The sequence below is a fragment of the Hylaeus anthracinus genome, unplaced genomic scaffold, assembly GCF_026225885.1.
Source record: "Hylaeus anthracinus isolate JK02 unplaced genomic scaffold, UHH_iyHylAnth1.0_haploid 12000, whole genome shotgun sequence".
Taxonomy (NCBI): Eukaryota; Metazoa; Arthropoda; class Insecta; order Hymenoptera; family Colletidae; genus Hylaeus; species Hylaeus anthracinus.
Window position 1 is genome coordinate 6,299,856 of NW_026534347.1, and position 19,718 is coordinate 6,319,573.

General features: G+C 42.3%; 1 protein-coding gene across 1 annotated transcript in view; it reads right to left on the minus strand.

Annotated features, from left to right (window-relative positions):
* LOC128890130 (peroxidasin-like) overlaps positions 1–19,718 on the minus strand; it is a 232,890-nt gene that overhangs the window by 82,445 nt on the left and 130,727 nt on the right. Inside the window, exon 7 of the mRNA XM_054148367.1 lies at positions 6,081–6,258. Within this exon, the coding sequence (XP_054004342.1) occupies positions 6,081–6,258 (178 nt within the window). The remainder of the gene's footprint in view (positions 1–6,080; positions 6,259–19,718) is intronic.

Below are 19,718 nucleotides of genomic sequence, written 5' to 3' on the forward strand. Positions count from 1 at the left end.
AACGAGCGCACGGACAAAAATCAGTGGGAACCGCGGTAATGAATGCAGCATCGCCTTTCTCTCTGTCCCTCTCGCACTCTTTTCTCCCTCTCCCGAGAAAGGGAATTCTGTCAGGCGAGCTGTTGAAAATTTAATCATCCCCGAAAGCGCTCGATTATTGTGCTTCGACACGTGACGCACGGGGCTTGTTCTCTATTCACGGTTGTCGAGACAGAAAGAGAAAGACAACCGCGACGACGAGGGAACGCGGGGAGCTCTGAATAAAACATACGGCGTTTCCAATAAATTCGTGAAAAAGAGACGCGATCGAGGCCCTGATTTTCGACTAGCCGACACGTATCGGCAGCTGTACGTCCAGGACCCTGGTTAGATGCCTCTAGGGTGGAATAGGCATATTGTAATGCTTATGAACTGAACGCACTGTTACGCAGAACTGCAATCATTAGCCATGTATACTTTGACTCGCCTGCCACATCATCAAACCTTCCTGCTTGCCACCTGACAGCCCAAATACACCAAAACTTCGACTTCCAACTCGTTCACTGTTCCCGAGGGCCAGTGTTACCCTCTCCTATAGATAATGTATAATAAGGGCTCAATTGAGTCCAGTCAGAGAGAGATCTTTTTCTTCAGCTAGTTCAACACCTTGAATTTTGAAATTTTGATATCTGTGGTGTAACGTTCCAATATTGTAACGAAATAATGTTACAGTCAGAATTTACAGTCAATATTTTCTAAGATGTCAACCTCGACCACTAACACCAAACGAGTTGATTCTCGTGAACTTTGACTCATCATATCGCGATGCGTAATACTTGCACGACGATGTTACCCGAGTAAAATTACACAATTATTCAGTTACCGAAAGTTTCAGGCAGATTAAATGCTTTTAGACGAAATTCACGCGCTTGGGTAAACAATTTCACTTGGGGGAACACGATGTAATTTCGAGTTTAATAAGTTTCCATAGATGGTTAATTGAGAAAAGTGTTTCGAAGTTCGGCCGGTGGGTAACTTTCCAGTTAACGGTTAAAAGCGAATATAAGGTCGGGGGGTAAATTCATTTTTATATAGGCCACCGAAACTGCAAGTCGGATTAAAGGTTATCGAATGAAATTCGCGCGCGTGTTCGCGTACCTCCACTTGGGGAACACGATGTCATTTCATAGTTAATAACTTTTCGCGGATGGTTAAGCAGGAACAGTGAGCCCAAGTTTCTACGCCGTGGAACTTTGTAATTGACAATTAAATGCGAATAATTGTGGAGACTGCTGATGGTAAGAACAATCTCCATGTTATAATATATATTACGACATATATGTGCCGTTAGGTGAAATCTATATCTTTATTTATGCATTCTACGATATTTATTTGATTTATATTTTAAAAGGAATGTTAAAAAAACAATCTACATTATTTCGCCGCATTTCACCTATATTTTACATATTTTCTACCAAAACCGCCATAATTTACGTGTGCGTAATATTGCTTATGATACTCTACTTTCATAAATCACAGGTCCTAAAACCAGCTTAGAGTGCCATCGTTCCACTGTATTAAACCACTAACGTGAAGCGATCAGTGCCTTCTAACTGGCACATTACTAAATTAAGACTAACACGGTAAATTAGGGTTACGTCGAGAAGCTTACAGACGTAGCGTGTAGCTAGCAGAAGTTTGTGACAAGGAACCGAAACCCCTCCATGAAATTATACAGGCCCAGAGAATCTCATAGTTATCCCAGCCCCAAGATGCGGTAACCCTCTGGGACACCTTCGGGTGGATCTGCTGCGAGCTACATAGAATCACAAGCTCGTAGGAGTCGAATACACGGAGGAGTCGTATCAATCACCAGCTAAGAGACTCCTGGGACAATCGAGTATCAGTCCTACGGATCCTTCATTTCGAAATCATTTAATCTTGCAACGGAAACGTCGCAACTAGTCGTGAACTCGATAACGTTTAAAGTTTAACATTTGAACAGAGATATTTCGTTCTATAATTCAAAACTATCTTTTTTTTTTTATTTATCTGGATATCTCTGGTCGTCTGCTTATCGTAAACAACAAGTATTATTTGGATCTCATTTCTATTTCTACCTTGAATTTTTTATCATGTACAATTATTCCTCTCATAAATATTTAAAGGTCGAAAGGCTTGACAAGTTCAATTAAATCAAAATTAAAATTCATTTCATCGTACATAATTTATGACGTCCACGCGGACGGAGCCGGTCCAAACGAAGAGAAGGGGAATTGGTAAGCTGAAAATAAAATTAACGAACGCTCCTCGCTCTTCGGTCGGTATTATTTGCGATTACTTCCACTCGTGAGCAGCGGCGGCCCGAGAAAATGAAAAACCCGAGAAATTCTCGCCACACCATTAGGTCGTGCGTCGTTAACGAAGTTTAAAATGAACGCGCGCTTGATATTATTGATCATAGGCGGGTCAGATGCGAATGGAGTCCAACAAGTAAATTGTGAATTCGGATTCGAACGCTGAGCATTGAGAACGCTATAATCGAGTTAAGCGCGCACACCGCGGCGTCCAATCAGACAAAAAGGTTAATAAAGCCGCGCTTCCACCGACGACAAATTGAAAAGTGGGACTCGATCCGTGGAAATCCAAGAATATTTCGAAAATGGGTCGTACGTATTTTCTAATTTAAAACTGGCTTGGAAGAATACATTATTAAAACCAATCTTCGACGACGACTAAATCTCCATGTCAGGTGGGCTAAATTTTATTCGAATAATCGATAACGAGCAAAACGGGGCAGCAGTATATTCGTGACCTTTATTCGATTGTATATTAAAATTCCTGAATTTAACAATCGATCGTTGCTCTTTAGAAAATGATGTATAGAATCTGAAGATAAAAAATGTCAATCGCAAGAAATATGTACGAAATCTGAACGTGAGATCCTAATTCTTATTTAACGAGTAGCATACAACCAACTGCTTATCTTTCATTCGTTACTCGAAATTTGTATCTAGATGAGAATTTCGCCTATCCCTGATCGAATCACATACGCGTGTAACAGTGTCCAGTAACTGATTTATTGTAACACGATTTTGTTTCCAATTGTTTTCATATGTAACGCGTCCCGACGGAACATCTCGATTTCTAATTTGCAATTTCAAGTTTCCCCGTTACGCTCATGTTCAATTGTAACTTTCATGCTGTTTCAAGCATGACGTGTTACTCGATCGGAGGCATCAAGTATATTTTAAAGCTACTTCGACGTTTCGAAATGAAGCGAGTTCGGCTGTAAAATATATTTACGACGTGTCTTAAAAATTCCAGTCACTTTAATATGTGCTTTTACTTATGGATCTTCTTGTATCAAACCACTTCTAAAAATCCTCGAATCCAGTCCATCGTAGATCTCCCTAGTTCGATGCTCTTTAAAAAATATAAATATGGCTCGCTGACTATAATGTCGCGACAAAATTAAATATTGCATAAAATGAGGAAACTGGTGACTGAGATTAAATTTGCGAAGTTTAAAGTCGCGAGGACTCTTATGAAATGTTTGACACGAGACCGACAATGTCTTTGTATTTTACGAGCCTCGTAATAGTACATATTAACGACCCATTTTTGTTATCGTTTCGAGCTTTTACAGCCAACGATCAAGGTTTATAGTCGTTTCTCTACAGGATCGCGCTGTTTCTGCTATTCAGATTTATGTATATGTATGCGCGATTACGCTAAATCAGGGGATCGAAAGTATTCTTTTTAAAATTCATTCCTTAAAACTGGAGCAACTTCGAAACATTATTCAAGCAACAAACGTAAATTACATTTACGGAGTAAAATTCAAATTTTATAGCTGGTCCCTTTCTTTATTTGATTTAATTCTGTACACATTTATGAAACGGATCCCTGCTTGGACGGTAATTCGCTCGAGTTGTTCGTAGCGGCACTTTTAATAATAGACATTCCTGCGATTTTACATTCCTCTTAACGGTAGTTTATCGTGCAAACATATCCCTGCGAAGCGTGTAATCGCGGGGTTCTGGGCAAAGTCAAATTGGTTATCCTAAAAGATAAAATTGTAATCCCACACGATAATTTGTATATTTCGCACGGTCGAGCATGAAGCTGGAAAGCACGTTTATCGGTAATATATTTGTCTTTTATTATGTCTGAAACCTTACAGCGACAATAACAAGCGATGATAAGGTACAATTGCCACGACCGAAAAAAGATAAATCAAGTCGCAGCAAATATTTGCTCGCGTGTACGTGAGAATAATTCGACGGAGAGGAAACGAATCGATATTAAAAATCCAACCAATTCGAGATAATCGCTCAAGTATTCCACCGAGCATTACAAGAACGCGCTTCTCGGTACTCTTTCTCGCTCGTTTTTTCAGAACGCTTAACGAGTGAAACAAAGTGGATAATCCGAATCGGATTTAATAATCGAACTAACATAAACAATATTCGAATTTAATAGAACTCTGAGTTCTATTTGCGTTGTATTTTTAATAAATGATTTATTAAAGTATATTATAATTTATTCAAATATATTGACACATGTGTTAATTTCAGTACGTGATCAATCTTCACATTAAATTTTGGGGTATTTTGTTATAATATAAAATTTATGTAGAGCTCTATACCAAAGCATACGAAGCCTGTTTGTTTTTATCTCGAATTATTCCGTGCTATTTAATAATTTAACCCCCAAACTAGGGAAGCAAACCCCCTAGGCGACCTAGCGAACAATTACCAAGCGCGAATGGTCTCCACCCTGGTTCAATGGCGGTCAGCCAGATTTCGCTGTCATCCCGAACCGTCGAGAAGAAAGCCTCCGCGAAATGACAGCGAGCGCATTAACGAGCCACGGCCGCAAATCGATTTATCGTCGAATCACCGTGATCGAAAGGCAACCCAGCCCCGGGCGGGAGTAACCGAACGACGCCATTTAAAATTCATGAATTCCGTCATATCTATAACCAATTAGGTCACACACGCCGTCGGACCGTCGACCGCTGCCAGTTCGGAGAACTTTAATGAAAGCCTTTCAAAATTCACCGAACGTTCCATTCTTTATCGGAGCAATTAGAATCCCCATGCAGCCTGAATAAACTATCGGCCGGCGGCCAACGAAATTACTCGAGTGCCCGCAAACCATATCTGAATACGGGCCCGCCGCAGTCAGATGTTCCAACCAGGTTTGCTCTAATTAAAAAGAAGAGACGCGCCGCGGTGGCTGATATAGTACGCATTATTCCACTTCGAGCCGTCGCGCGTCGTTTAAGCGTTCTCGATAAAGCGCATCAACGAGCGTCGTGAAATAACTCCTACGCACGGCGAACCGTCGACGAGAACTAACTCCTGTTACGTTTCTGAATTATTCGACCAGTACGAAGTGCCAGAAGTCCGATATTCGGTTAAATTTCAAGCACTTGCATTTGGCACGGGATTGGGTGGTTATGGTTGCTCGTATACCATTTGATACTCGGGTGAGAGTAGTTTCGGTCGGCCGATTACTAAAATACACGGTTACGCAGTTGGCAACGCACGCGTTCCCAACTAACGTAACATTCGACAGAAAGTGGCGCCTGTTTCTCAGGACGAAATTTTGTTTCAATAATAGATCGTTAACGCTAGGTTTACGGAGATTTCTCGTCAGACTTTTATTAATAAAGTGATGCTTTAATAAATGAAGTGGATTTACTAAATGTAATTAGGAGGCCTAGAAAATAATTAATTGGAATGTATTTAAAGAATAAAAACAGTTCGCGAATAATAATTTGCTAATAAAAATGTTTATTCTACGACGGAAGAATACGAACGTGTTCATATTTAATTCACGCCTCAATAAACATTTCGCCCCAACGCCTGACAAATTCCACAAACTTCAGCGATTTCTCGAGCAAAGTTACATTTCACGCCAAAGGATGCCACCCTCAGACAATTCTCATGGATCAAGGGCAACTAGATTCCACCGGTATAATCTCGACCTGGTTTCCCGATAATAACACGAATATCCACGAAATTATATGCGACCGGGGACGCGCGATGAAATCAATTTCTGTACCATTAAATCGCATGCTAAGAGCTCACCTGATTCCTCCGCGAGTGGTGTCGTAATTCAGCGTTCGAGATCCGTGTCGCCACGTTACGTATCCGGTAGGCTGCGGTATATTGCTGACCACACACTTCAATTCTATCGTGCTACCCGCTTTGTAGAATTTGTCGCCGGCTGTGGCACCGTGCTCGTCGACGATCTCCACCCGCGGCACTGAAACAGACATCGGTACCTATTACCACAGACTCTCTTATAGACGACACGACATTCCAGTAATGCTTGGGAGCAATTAAAATCGGTATTGAGTCATTTGGAAATTTTTTAAATATAATTTACTTAATTGATTTTTAAATTTCACATCTTTAATGTTTGATCTAAAAGAAACATGAATTCTTTTGTGGGGCAATCTATGATCTCCACTCTTCTAGAAATGAAGTAATGTACCATTTCCCACCTCCTAGACCGATAGAAGAACTTGTGAACCAATTCGAAATTCAACGAATTTCAACGCGAATAAAGATCGTCGTCCCTCGAGCGCAGAGGGTTAAGTTTAATTAAATACCAAAGCAATTTTCACCGATTACTTTGAATATCTCCGCAGTTTGATAGGAGTCAGGCGACTACTCAAAGCTTTCCTCGCCCGAAGGGAAACAATGCAAGTTGCACGCGGACGTTTAATCGCGCGCATCGCGGGACACTTCGAATTCCAAATACCCTGTAATATCTCATTCCTTCGCAAAGTTTTCCCGCGACCTACGAGCAGGCTACGGCTAGGGTCTTCCTAAGTCAGAAGAATAAGTACTTTCGCGTCGCTGGCCCAACTTCGCCCCGGAGAATAAGTTGTTTCCCTAGTTATCGGTTCGTTTCGGATCCAGCCCAGCGCAAGAAACGTGCCGCGAACTGCTAACTGCGAGAGGAATTGGTGAAATTTCTCAGCGTCGGGACGGGTACGCTGGAAACGGACCGCGAAAAAATCCTCCACCCCTTGAGGCGTCGCGAGCAAGCGCCGGGGAACAATAAGTTCCCGACGCGTTCGCGAAGATGGATGCAAACGACGGAAAGAGCGATTTCGTTCGCGTCGAAACGCTCCAGCGTCGCGACGGCGGCCTGTGACGCCTCGCAGTGAACGAGACGTCGAATTCGCGTTCCAGCATCTGTTGCGGTTCCTCAAACGGGGGCGGCCTGCTTAATTGTTCTCGCGCTGTGGCGCGCAAAAATATCTACAAGTTTCAGTTTTACTTTTATTTTAAACCGTCTGCCTCGAGGGAGTTTCATTTTGGAATTATTTTCTATCGAATATGAAGCCTTTTATGTACAAATGTGTGTAATTAGGAAAAGCTAGCATCAACAGTGCTCGGGAAAAGAAATCAAAGTCTCTAGTCAGAATCATAATGATCCCCAACGATTTCTACTGAGAACTCATCGATAATGTCAATTTCTTCCAACCGTTTGTTACCACGTACTGATTTTGGAATGGAACAATTTATTTTTCCGCCAACAGACACTTTTATTCCACCGAATTTCGTTCTGGACATTCTTCAACGCCAATAGAAATCGTTATCGCTCGGTGGAAGCTGCACGACTCCTAGGGACAAAGAAACGTTCCTATTTCTCCGGCCGGTGGACATATTTCCGGCGAGCTCCGACGGCAGATAAATACAAGTACTTTGCGGTATCGGATTTCTTGAATGAGAGGGCAGAATGTCTACACAATCTTCGACGTTGCCGCGAGATACTCGAGAGCTGACCGGTAATCGACTTCGATCAACTGCTGGTGAACACGGTAATATACTCGGTGTACCGTAACGAGTCAAAAAAGTGATTCCGTAGAAGAAAATAAATTGAACACGCCGAACGAAATTTTCAATTTCATTTACAGGAGTATCAATTTCTTCAAGAGCTCAAACTTATAGAACCCTCTTCTTGAATTGAAATTTATTCATCGCAGAGAAAATTTCCTCGCTGATTCAGCATTGAGAATGTTGATGACATTTTATTATTGATATTCAAAATATCCATGAATAAACAAAGCATCGACGCTCAAATGATAGTCCATTGGTCCTCCACCCTCTGCGACGTAACGCAAGGAATAACGTTGGACGCCCTCGCGTGGAAATGAACGACTCGATTACTCCATAAACGAACTGACTTAATTTCGTGGAAGACGAAGGCAGAAAAGACACAGTGATTTCATAGGTATCTTAAAACGCAAAGGGGACGTGACCGTCTTAACCACTGACACAAGATCGAGCCTTTGCTAGAATGTGGTTCGTTTAACTGTCGATGCACGCGAATATAATGGAACGGCCCATTTGAGTACAAAGTTATACCATGCCTCGATGGAGTCCGCTGGAAGCAACAGTCTGGAATTAATTTGCGCGATAGTGGTGAACTGAGAATGGAGCAAACCCGAGAAGTAGGAAAAGAGACTCTAAGCGATCGAGAACGAACCCTGTCTTATCGAACAAAAAAGGCTCTATTTTTATGGTGGAGAATAAAAATCGATCGATTGGTCTTCGAAGAAGCTATTCGTGCGATTCGTTTAAATTAAAACACTTAAAATGGTTGGTCTTTAACGAAAATTATATTCTCTAGACGAAAGCTCAATCACTATGCGAACAAAGAAAAAAAAACACTTGGATTGGGTCAGAGTTTCGACAGAAGAAAAATGTAAGGAAGGCAATTTCCTTTAATTCGGTTTAGTTACGCTGAATACGAAAATAGCTGGTCCTAAGGAAATTGGAAATATAGGTAACGAAATAATACGAAAGAGGTGGCTGTCTTTGAAATCTAAGAAATCCAAACGGGAATGAATTGAATTGAATTGAAATTAATTCATCTGAAAAGAAATTTGCTTGAAAGGAAAAAAGGAAAACCACGTACACGGGCCTGAAATACAATCGCTGATATCACGAAAAAACAAGAGCTTATTTAAAGGCGTCTTTATTCTCGAAACTATCATTTTCTCGTATTCGAGTGATATAAAATTGCCAAGATTTTTCCTATAACTGATGAACGTGTTGAGTTATAAAGCGCGCGAGAACGCAACGCTTGGATGAACGGAGCTCAGGTTTATTGGAAGGTTTCTGGAACATTCAAAACTTTCGCAAGCTTTCTGTGCGGTATATCTACATAATTCATGAAACCTTCTAAAGAATTCTCCACGTGATGTCCGATATGATAACTGACAGGCATGCTTGGTATTGTTTGTAAATATTTTAAATCTCTATTTTTTTTAAGAATCTTGTTAAGAAAACTGAACGATTTGAAATACTTTTTCATAATTTTTTGTTACCTTTCCTTCAAGTCACCGTGTCCTATATACGGTTACGAAATATAACGGAGATGAACGCTGAAATTCAGGTGAAATGCTGGTACTTGACCGCGGAATCACCGAGCAATGTTTAAATGGAACAGAATTTCTGAAAACGACAATAGACCTTGGACGAAGCACTGCCTCCATTTCCGTAAGGCAAAGGTATAAAGGTAACAGGGGGATATCAAAACGAAGCTGTTGCACTTAGACGAGCTCGCAGTGGAACAGCTAAACTGTATGAATATAATTATCCAATAAACGTTGTTCCATGAATTTTGATTCCGTCGTTCGAGCCACTCGAAGCACAATTTCCTGAACATCGTTTGTGAAATAGTTTAATACAATTTAATAACTCTCTATTAATTTATTTCAACTAACGTTTGCTCAATGTCGCGTCTGTCTCCTTTCAAATTTCACGCGATCGTTCCACGATCACTCACACGCAGCAAATAAACACGCCGCCGTATCGCGAACGGCGCAATTTCACCGGATAGGCATTCGTCGCAGGCACACAGCCAATACGTCACACGCCGTTTACAAAATCGCGAGAGCTAATCGATACCTCTCCAGGAGTGTGGCAGCCCTAAATGGATTTCAGCTCACGGAGCCAGAGGCGAGCGGGACGCGCAAATAGAGTGCATGCGTACGAAAAGTAGTTTGGCTTGCTTTCAGGGGAAACTTAATTGAAGTATCTGGTCAGGTTGGCAACGAGGAAGAAACAACGGACGAGAGAGAAACGGTTGGAAGAGGAAGATGAACAGACTGAGTGAATAAAGCCGAAAAATAAAACAAATAGAAATGGTTCGATGGCTGTTGCGCCCTGAAAAAGGAGGAGACAGGCAACAACGGAAACGACAACTGCCACGAGAAAGAACGCCCGTGGGGGAGAAGAAAAACGGTAGCCCAAGGAGAACAAAGAGGAACGAAGACGGCAAGAGTGGCAAACAATCGTGAAAGACTTTGCCTCGTGGCGCCAGTTAATCAAAGACTCGACCGACTCACCCCTTGCGTTCGCCAGTGTCGGCCAAACAATGCCTCGCAGCAGCTAACTTTTAAAACGTTCATTCGGTAGGAACCCTATTTGCAACCAAATGAAGGCTGCAGCCCCAGCCGCCGATCTCGTTTCTCCGTTTCGTTTCTCTTCGCCAGCAGAGTGACAAGCGTATCTACGTTACTACCTGTTAACTATCGGTCTATTGTGCCGCTCGATGTTGCCTGCAGTGCTTCTGTTTCAGCGTGAAACACGCCATGAAATCGTTAGAGAGGCAGAGGTAACAGAAAAAGTATTCCAAATTTATTAACTTTAATATTACCTATGTATTTCGAGATTTTAGTGACTCGATCGAAATCTATTACGATAAATTGATGCCAGAGGTGTTCTATTTCTACGATAGAAACGTGACTAAGTTTTGTTAGTAAGTGCCTTATTGAACATTCTGATCAGGCGTCGAGGTCATTCTACTTGTCCGCGTAGAGGTAATCCTATTTTACTAGTTTGGCTATGAACTCTCCTCGTCTAACAAGGATTGAATCTAGTATTACTTGTCTGAAAAGCGTATAATATTCTACTGTTCCGGTTAGTGATACGCTCCATCTGCTAAACTGTATAGGGATGTGATATACTTCACCCGTCTGACCAGATACGGTATATTCTACTCGTCTGATCAGTACCACCACTTGTCCTATTATACTTGTATAAACGGTATAGAGCAATTTGGTACCAATACTAACGAACTAAAAGGAATCATTAATTTCTAACTGAATAGATGAAACGTGAATGTTCTATTCGAATGGAGAAGGCTTGTCACGTTATTCGAGAGCTAACGAAACTCTCTTCGAAGGAGGACATAGCTGATGGAAAAGTTCGAAAATTCTCGAGACGCAGCAATAAACGCCGTCCCCTCGCACACCCAAGCCATAGCTTTGTCAAACTTTTACCTAACAATGTCGCCCCCTCCGGACCATTTATTTATTCGAAATACGGTACGTCGACGCGACTTCCCCGGGTCACACGCGTTTCATAACCGTTTCCTCGAACTCCTGCCTCCTACAAAGGAGAATAGTTCTGATGGCCTCTCATCTTCCAACTTTCGTGGCTTCCTTTTGTGGAACAGGAACTTCCTCCTACTTCTCGGCCGAAATCATCGGCCGGAGAAGCTCGCGTGACCGCTTCGGAGTTTCGGGGTAGACGCCGTTTCTCAACAAAGTGTTTCTTTCGACTATTACGCAGCCCACGGTCGACCCGAAGCTGAATAAAGAGGAACGAGTGGGGCGGAATGAAAAAAAGGAAACCTGCGAGACCTCGACTTTTACGGTCAGCCTATAAGTTGGACCCTTTTGAACATTATTCCATAATATCTCAAACTGTTCGTGTTGAGGTCATATTAAATTCATGTGAGAACACACCCGATTTATATAACTGTATATGTATCTATACGATATAAATAAATATAGAAACAAAATAAAGTATAACAAAAATAATCTATTCGAAAAGCAGAAAACTTGAAAATTGAAGAAATTAAATTTCCTTATTTGTCGGTCGGTTATTGACCGCGCGCACCTTCCGATGTGTTTACCTGATGGACACACAGTCGAGCGACAAGGCGCCAATTTTAACAGTTCGATTGAAACGAAACAAATATATCGTCACGCGGAGAATTACAATTTCCATTCATATAGATTGGGACACGGCGCAGATGAAACCTGGAGAAACGTTAATTTCGCCTCGGGAGATTAAATTAGAAAAGAGACGAGAGTTGGCAAAAACTAGATACGAAAGCTAACGACCAGCGAAACGAGACGAGAAAAATTGGAAGATGAGTAAGAGGAGGGAGGAACGTGTGGCTCTTATGAATTCATTACAGTTCACGAGACCATCGTAATTTCACGAACCTCGCTCTCATGTAAATTCGTTCTTTCAGTTACCGTTGCAATTATTGAAGATGAATTATGCGCTGAGAAGTTCTTCTCAATTTTCCGGTCGACGGGTGCTGAAAAATTACAGGAGTACAGACGCTGCTCGAGGTTTTCGGAATCACGGGGGAACTTTCCACGGGTGTAGTAACGAGGAAAACGTTATGCAACCTGTTATCAGGCAAAACTTTACTTAGCGAAAACAGAAGCGGTGGAAATTGCTTTCCGTATTGGACGTTTTCGCCAAAATACCTTCCCGCGTCTTAAATTGTGATTGATGTAAAGTATACTGCCACGCGTAAGCAATTCTAGTTTTGAGGAAACTCGCGAAGGCTGGCTGAATTTATCGCGCATCTACAAACTCCTCGCGATAGATGCATATCCACAAATAAGGAGACTTTCCATGTTGTTTTCTCTTGTCGTAGGTCAAATTAGGAACTGATATTGGTTTATGAAATTTAAAATAATAAATTGGATTTTATTGGACTTTAACGAACAACCTCTTTATCGACAGACAAAAATTGAACCACGTCATGTTGATTGCACACTCGAGCCATTCTATTAGGCGTCCGTGCGCCAAAAATCTTTTGTCTCTCGTATTTATGAACCGTCGCTCTATTTGCGGAATTACTTTCCGCGACTAAAGTGACATTAAAGCGATACATGTCAGCAATCTTTCCAACATATCACGTTTGAACATTTCCAGTGAAAAGACCAATCTAACCGTTTCACGTTTGGATTATCACGTTCTCGTTCGGTGTTTCACATCGCTCGTCAGTCTCGTAACGAATCCGTGTCTGCGTGAACTAATTCGCACGTCTGCCGGTCCAGAGTTGCAAACACCTCTCACGCGTAATTACAAGTACGTATTTCAGACCGTGATATCCGGCTGTACGCAGACAGTACGTGTCTCAATTTATACGGGCGCGAATGTCCACGCGTTATAAGAGACAGAGAGATATATGAGAAACGATGAAATGCGCAAGACGCAACAAACTTGGGTGCAATTAAACAGATTAAACGGAGGAAATTTGAACGAGACCGAGCGTCGATTTAATGGCCATTTAACTTCAATTAGCATGGACTGAAAGGTGATTCAACATGAATACCTGGCGGGAGGGTGGAGAATTGTCAGACTAAAAGCGGAGGGAATTATAATAGGAGGTATCGTGTTTTATTTCCTCATTTCGTACACGAGAAACTAATGCAATGAAGAATCGTTATTAATGTTATTATTATCATTCGATTCTCATTCAAATCCTTCAATTATGGACTAAAAAAAATAATAATAAATCCTTCACTCAGGCCACATCATTGCTTATTCATGTGTTTCAAAACATTTTCATTTAAATACAAGCAAGACATATTTTGGCGGTAGGAACAGGTCATCTTTTTCCCGTGTGATGCAAATGGCTGAAAATCTCTGTTTGTGGGAATTTTACGTAAACCATATGAACGTTCACAGCGACGACAGTATTTTAAAATAGCCAGCAAGTTAAACCTGCGTTGGAGAATACTCGTGCCGACGAAGCAACGCAAGATTGCAAAGAATGTCAAACAAAGGAGACACGAAATTGCGGGGTCGCTTACACGAGGACCGACAAGCGCGATAGCGAGTAAAGGACAGAACGCACGAGAAGTCCCGAAGTTCGACGGGAAACAAGAACATATCAGGAATTCCTATCGAGCATCCGCAGACCGCAACCAGCAACCAATTTCAAGTTTACGCGCCCAACTTTTCCGTATCTCTTCCACGTATCTGCTTCTGACGTTCTACCTGTTTCGACTCCCTTATGTGTGTTGTGCACGCGCGCGACGTGTTCCTCGCGCCGTTCCTACTGTTTCGGCAAAATATCTTCGGGTGGTATTCCCCTATTGCTTTAATCCAGCGATTTCCCCAATTCATAAAGAGGTCAGCCGTCAAATTTTCATTTGAACGGATCGAATGAGAAGCAGACTTCGAGATCAATCAGATCCACGGACGAGCTAGCTAATTAAACGGAGTTGATTCAAACAAGCATTGATCAATCCCATCGCGAACCAATCGAAACCGATACGCAGGATCCAATTCTCAGGCGCAGTGGCACAAAGTAGAGTAAACGTTCTCCCAAACCGGAAATCATTGTCGCCCTCGATCCTCTCCAGCTCGCGTAACGCGTAACACTAACCTCCTTCCGCGCCACGGTCTTTGAAAGCCTACGAAATTGAGGTTCCAGTTAACGTCGTGCATTTCCAAACGTTTCATCAAGCATGGTGATGCTGCGAGCCAGTAGGACTCTCCTCCCCGTACGGCAGATTCTTCGCTTAATTATATTCATCCAGTACGCCGAGCACGAAAGGAAAGCGGAAACTCATTCTCGGAGGAACGAGGAAAAACACAAGGGTCGCGGAGCACGCGATGAGACAGTAATTAAAGCGACGTCTAAGTGAGCGAACGTCCCATGTCCCTGAGAGACGGAGAGAGAGGAAGAGAGAGAGAGAGAGAGAGAGAGAGCCGAAGTGTGTGTATATCAGGTAACCCTCGCGAAACCGCTCCTTCATCGTCAAACACTCGCAGAAGAGCCACGGAACGCTCCACGATGCCAAGATTCTGCTTTCTCTCGCTCTAGCTATTTATCCACCTCTTCCACCCTCTCTTTCTCCGTTTGTCGGACAAACACATTGTGCACCCCATTCGACGACCTCCGCGGTTGTTATTCCAGCTGCGATACAAAACAGAAATCGTAATTCATCGCTGAAGACTCTTTATCCCGGTTAACCATTTGGCTTCCTCGCAGCATCCAGGCGCGTCAACGTGGAAACTGCTTTATCGGGTTGCTCGTTATGTCAATGATCGAACCAGTGTTCCGACTTGCTCGAATGGAAATCGAATTTCTGTGTCAAGTTCCGTTCCGAGTACGGCCAATTTCGAATTTGACGTGGTAATTTGTCTCCAAAGTACACGTTGTCGAAAATGATTCGTCGCGTCTGCCAACAAAGCAAAAACCTGCCTCGAAGCAACATGGCGAACGAAACCATACCAGCGTCGCGTAGGTAGAATACATTTTGCGTATAATGAGAGCGAGTGTGCTATAGAAAGCGATGACACCGCGTTGTCTCGAAACACGTAATTGCTAATTATGGTAACCTAGTTAGTGTAACCTTTTGCGTTGGCGCATGTAAGCAATTCAGGTGTCCCTGGGACACGGCGTGTCGGGTTCATTTCAGAGCAATGTTAAATTTAACGTTTAGCTCAAAACGGTTGCATCGGTTCACGGCATCAAACATTAGAGCGATATCCCCGAAACGTAACCTCCAGGTGTACCAATTTGGAGCGGGATGGCGAAATTGGTGTGATTCTCATCAAACCTGATACCATTTCCTCGGCACTGAATGGTTTCAACGCTTTCGCGTAGTAAATAAATGAAGAAGTCTTGAAATGGTAATGGTGATGGTCAGAGCGTGCAGTCATGTGGAAATTACCCAATTTACCGCTGTAGTTAGCATCAGCGACCACTTGTGTTAACAAGTTACTTCTCGCCATAGTAGGTATGTAGGATATGTTGAACAATTGGCAAACTTTGGAGAACAGGTCTCTGCGTCGCTCGGAAGTTCAGTACCTCTCTCGTTGGCTCATAATTGATGGAATGGAAGAATGTAACACCATACACCATCGCTTGACTTTGCTCGATTGCGAAGATAGTTTTGCAGTGCTTTTTGTGTTCAATTTTTTTTTCGAATAAAGTTAAAACGTTGTATAACAGAATACTACGTGTTTTCTAAAATTGTTGTGTAAACTACTGTAAACAAGAATTATTTATAATGCCCATTTTTTTCACGCCGCTGACTAGACCTAACCCCGCGAATGATCCCTGTCCAAACCTATCATACATCAATAAAGGGAACATTCCTGGCGGGTTTTACAACAGGGATAAACCAGAGTTCTTAGTTCCCATTCGACCGTGGCACCCCGAAACGGTAACCCCTTCGTCCGATTCCCTCTGTTCCTTGCTCTTATTCGTTCGCTTTGTTCCCTTACGCCTTTGTTTCCTTCCACCAGTGTTCACCGCCTCCTCCTCCTCCACGAACCGCCTCTTCTTCTTGCTCGACCGAATGTTTTATATTCAATGCAACCGTTCTCAACGATCCATTAGCAGATTCTTCTCGGATGCATCGCGTGGCTGTATGAGCTCCGGAAAGTGGGATAACTGCGGATTGAATGTGTGCCGATAACCGCAAATCGTTCGAGGAAACGTTCCTACCGGATATATATGAGGACGTCGGAGAGTTGCGAGCCAATGGCAATTGGGAGATTAAGTTTTTTATTCCGGAGAGGGATTGATGGCGCGGCATGGAGTCGCGGTGGGTGTCGGGTTTTCGAGGCCGAGCTCCTTGTCGGAGATGCCTCTTTTCATTTGAAATGTGACTCGGTATAGCCGGGGAATCCTAGTTGCACCATGATACAAGATGGAAGAAGATTTTCACTGAGGAAGATCTTTGAGATTGCATTATTCAAGGGTGGGTATTTGCTACTGGTTCCTAACAGAAGAATTCATGATATCAATAAGTGATAGATAGTCGATGAAGAACCAAAGTTAAAATAAATAATTTGGTGTGATACAGAAGAGAATTACAACTAACCCTTTAGATTCTAATAAGGAAGAAGAAAGATATACCTATATAAAAGCATGTAATTACGTCTTCCTTGGTATAATTCCTCATTCGTAATTCCAATGAAAATATTTTAACACCGAATAACCACCGTGCAATATTAAAAATATCAAGCGTCCACTTTGAGTATGTTCATTCGCCCGATCTCAAGTGTCTAGTACGATAAACGACTTTCCGTGCTAAAGTATAATTCATGGAGAATGAGTTAGAGTTCGAAGAAAGTGCACCCTCGAAGCAAAATATTTGCGAGCTTATGTTTCCTTCGTTTACTTCGTTAGCTTTAAATTCTATTTTATTCGTGAACATTATCTCGCGTTTTCGCTTAAATGTTCGCGTAAATTGTACGTAACTCACAAACAAGGTTCATTTAGAATGACGTTGCTAGCGCTAGAGTGAAACGATTAGAATGTAAAAGGTTGCTCGAGGTTTATTTATGTCTTAAGCCTATTGCTGAATTTCGTGTTTAGTGTGCGAAACGAATGCGAATTCAGGAGTTTTGCGGGTCATAATTGAATTCCCATCGCAGGGTACACACCACCGTTTTGCGGTAAAACTACTAAGCCTATTCATTGACACCAATACCTAACTACATCGATCTGCGATGCACCGTTGCTATTATCGTTCAACGTGGGGATACCATACACTGGATTTCGTGAAGCGTGAAATGGAGATAATGACTGGCGAGCCAATCAGTTAACCAGACCGAGTCAGAGTAGACTAATGAGGATACACCCTATGGTGTGTGCGGTTATAGGTGCCCAGAACGAAACAAACGAAGAGTGCCCTCCAGGTTGCGTCAAGATTATATTTAATCCTTTTGCTCCATCTCCGCAGATTGTATTAATTGAACTTTCGATATCGCCAAAGAAAAACAAAACTCAAGCTGTAGAAAATTACTCAGCTTCAAAATGATCACAACCCACGTTCTTTTTATATCATGAATTAATTTACGTGCTCATAATACATCCGACCATACGTAAGAAGCTAAGTAACAGGTCAGTTTTTAATCCACCTAAGTACAGAAATAAAGACGATGGTACTCTTGAATCCTCCAATAAATAGAATCTCGATATTCCCATGCATCATCGCGGTTTATTAAATCTCATCGCGTTCACCGACCGCGGGTTTCGCTCGTTTAAATAGCGTTCACGGTCGCGAGGGATAAATATAGCAAAGATTATTACTTCTTGCACCGGGCGTCGAAGAATAATCTCGTGGGCGTCAGTTGCGGAAGTACACGTAAAGGTTCGAGATGTCATTGTCCGCCGCCCGGTTCCCGGATTTGAATTCATTGTTTGAAAGAGCCAGTTACCGCGGCTTTCCATGGACGATATATTATCTGTTATTATTGCAGCTCGGCTCGTCGCCACAATGGCTGGCTTTGCTGCTGGCCCGATCTCCATATTTTAATTAAAAGCCCTTGCCGCACATGGCACGTCTCGCGGTGCAGAACTTGTCTCGCGGCGCGCGCATGTGTGCGTGAAACAAAAACGAGGACAAATGACCAACAAGGAATGTTCGCGACTTCTTACGATCGTCTAGGAAAACAATATGGATGGATGTGGTCGAACTAACGAGGGAATTCTGTCGAGGATGCTATTTCGAACAATCGTTTACAATTTGAGCATAAGCTCAGAAGTTCTGGATTTTCCGAGAGAAAAACCACCCTCTTGTACTTATTTCGTAGCATTTTTCGTTTATACTTTGTCATACATAATTGCGAGCTTTCATATGGGTGAATTTTTCTTCTTTCTTCTAGAAAGTTATTAGAATCTAAAAGGTTATCATTCTCCTTTTGTAAGCCACTTATTTATTTGTATCAACTTTGGTTGGAACACTAATCTTAAGTATCATTCTGTTGGGAACCAGCGGCAAATATCCACTATTGAATAATGCAGACTACTTCGTTCGAAAGTTAACGTCCAAACGATTCGTCTTTCGCACAGTTACGAGAACAATTACTCCGTTCAATTGCACCACTTTCCATTCACTGTAATTAATACGAACTGACCCGTAATTGCGATTCAATTGACATCGATACTCCTTTAGCTATCGAAGGAATTTCGCAATCTGTTTACCCCGAGATGAAAAGAAGTCTCCCAAGATGCTGCAGCGTTTCTTCCATCGGAAACGAGAACATCGAAGGAATATGGTAATATTGTTTCAGAATTACCGAAGCAATTAGACGGCCGTGATTATTAGAGATCGACGAGGTCGAGAAGGAACCTGGAAAAAGGATTTACATCTCAACACTCGACATCGATTTCACAAAGAAGGAACTTGAAGAACGCCTCAGCGTGTAATGCTCGAAGCGTTGGGATTTCCTTTCGTTTGCGTTTCGTATTTTAATGTCGAGATGCCTCGCGAAGAATTTTCTCAGCGAGCCACGACGCTTAGTTTCGCCTTAAGGATCTTGCCGATTATTTTTTACAAGAGCCTTACAAGGAGAACTCTGTCTTACGTACAAAAAGGAGTCATCTGTTGGGATAATTGGCCTCGTCGGCTGAAGAATTGTTTGTATTTAAACGTCTCGAGATGTTCGCCTCGATTATGCGATCTTACTTTAAACAGGCTCTGTTTCCTTTTGTCCGTCGGTGAAAAGAAACCCAAGAACCGCGGTACAAAAAACACGCGTCACGCTATCGATCGTGGCCGAACGAAAAACGAACGCGAAAAATTCGCGATCGTTTGTCATCCCAGGCTCCCGTTGCCTTTGGAGAGATTTAATTCCTGTGCAGGATTTTCGCGAGTATGCTTTTCGCGTGAAACGGTGATTATTGGGGCGGAGGAGACA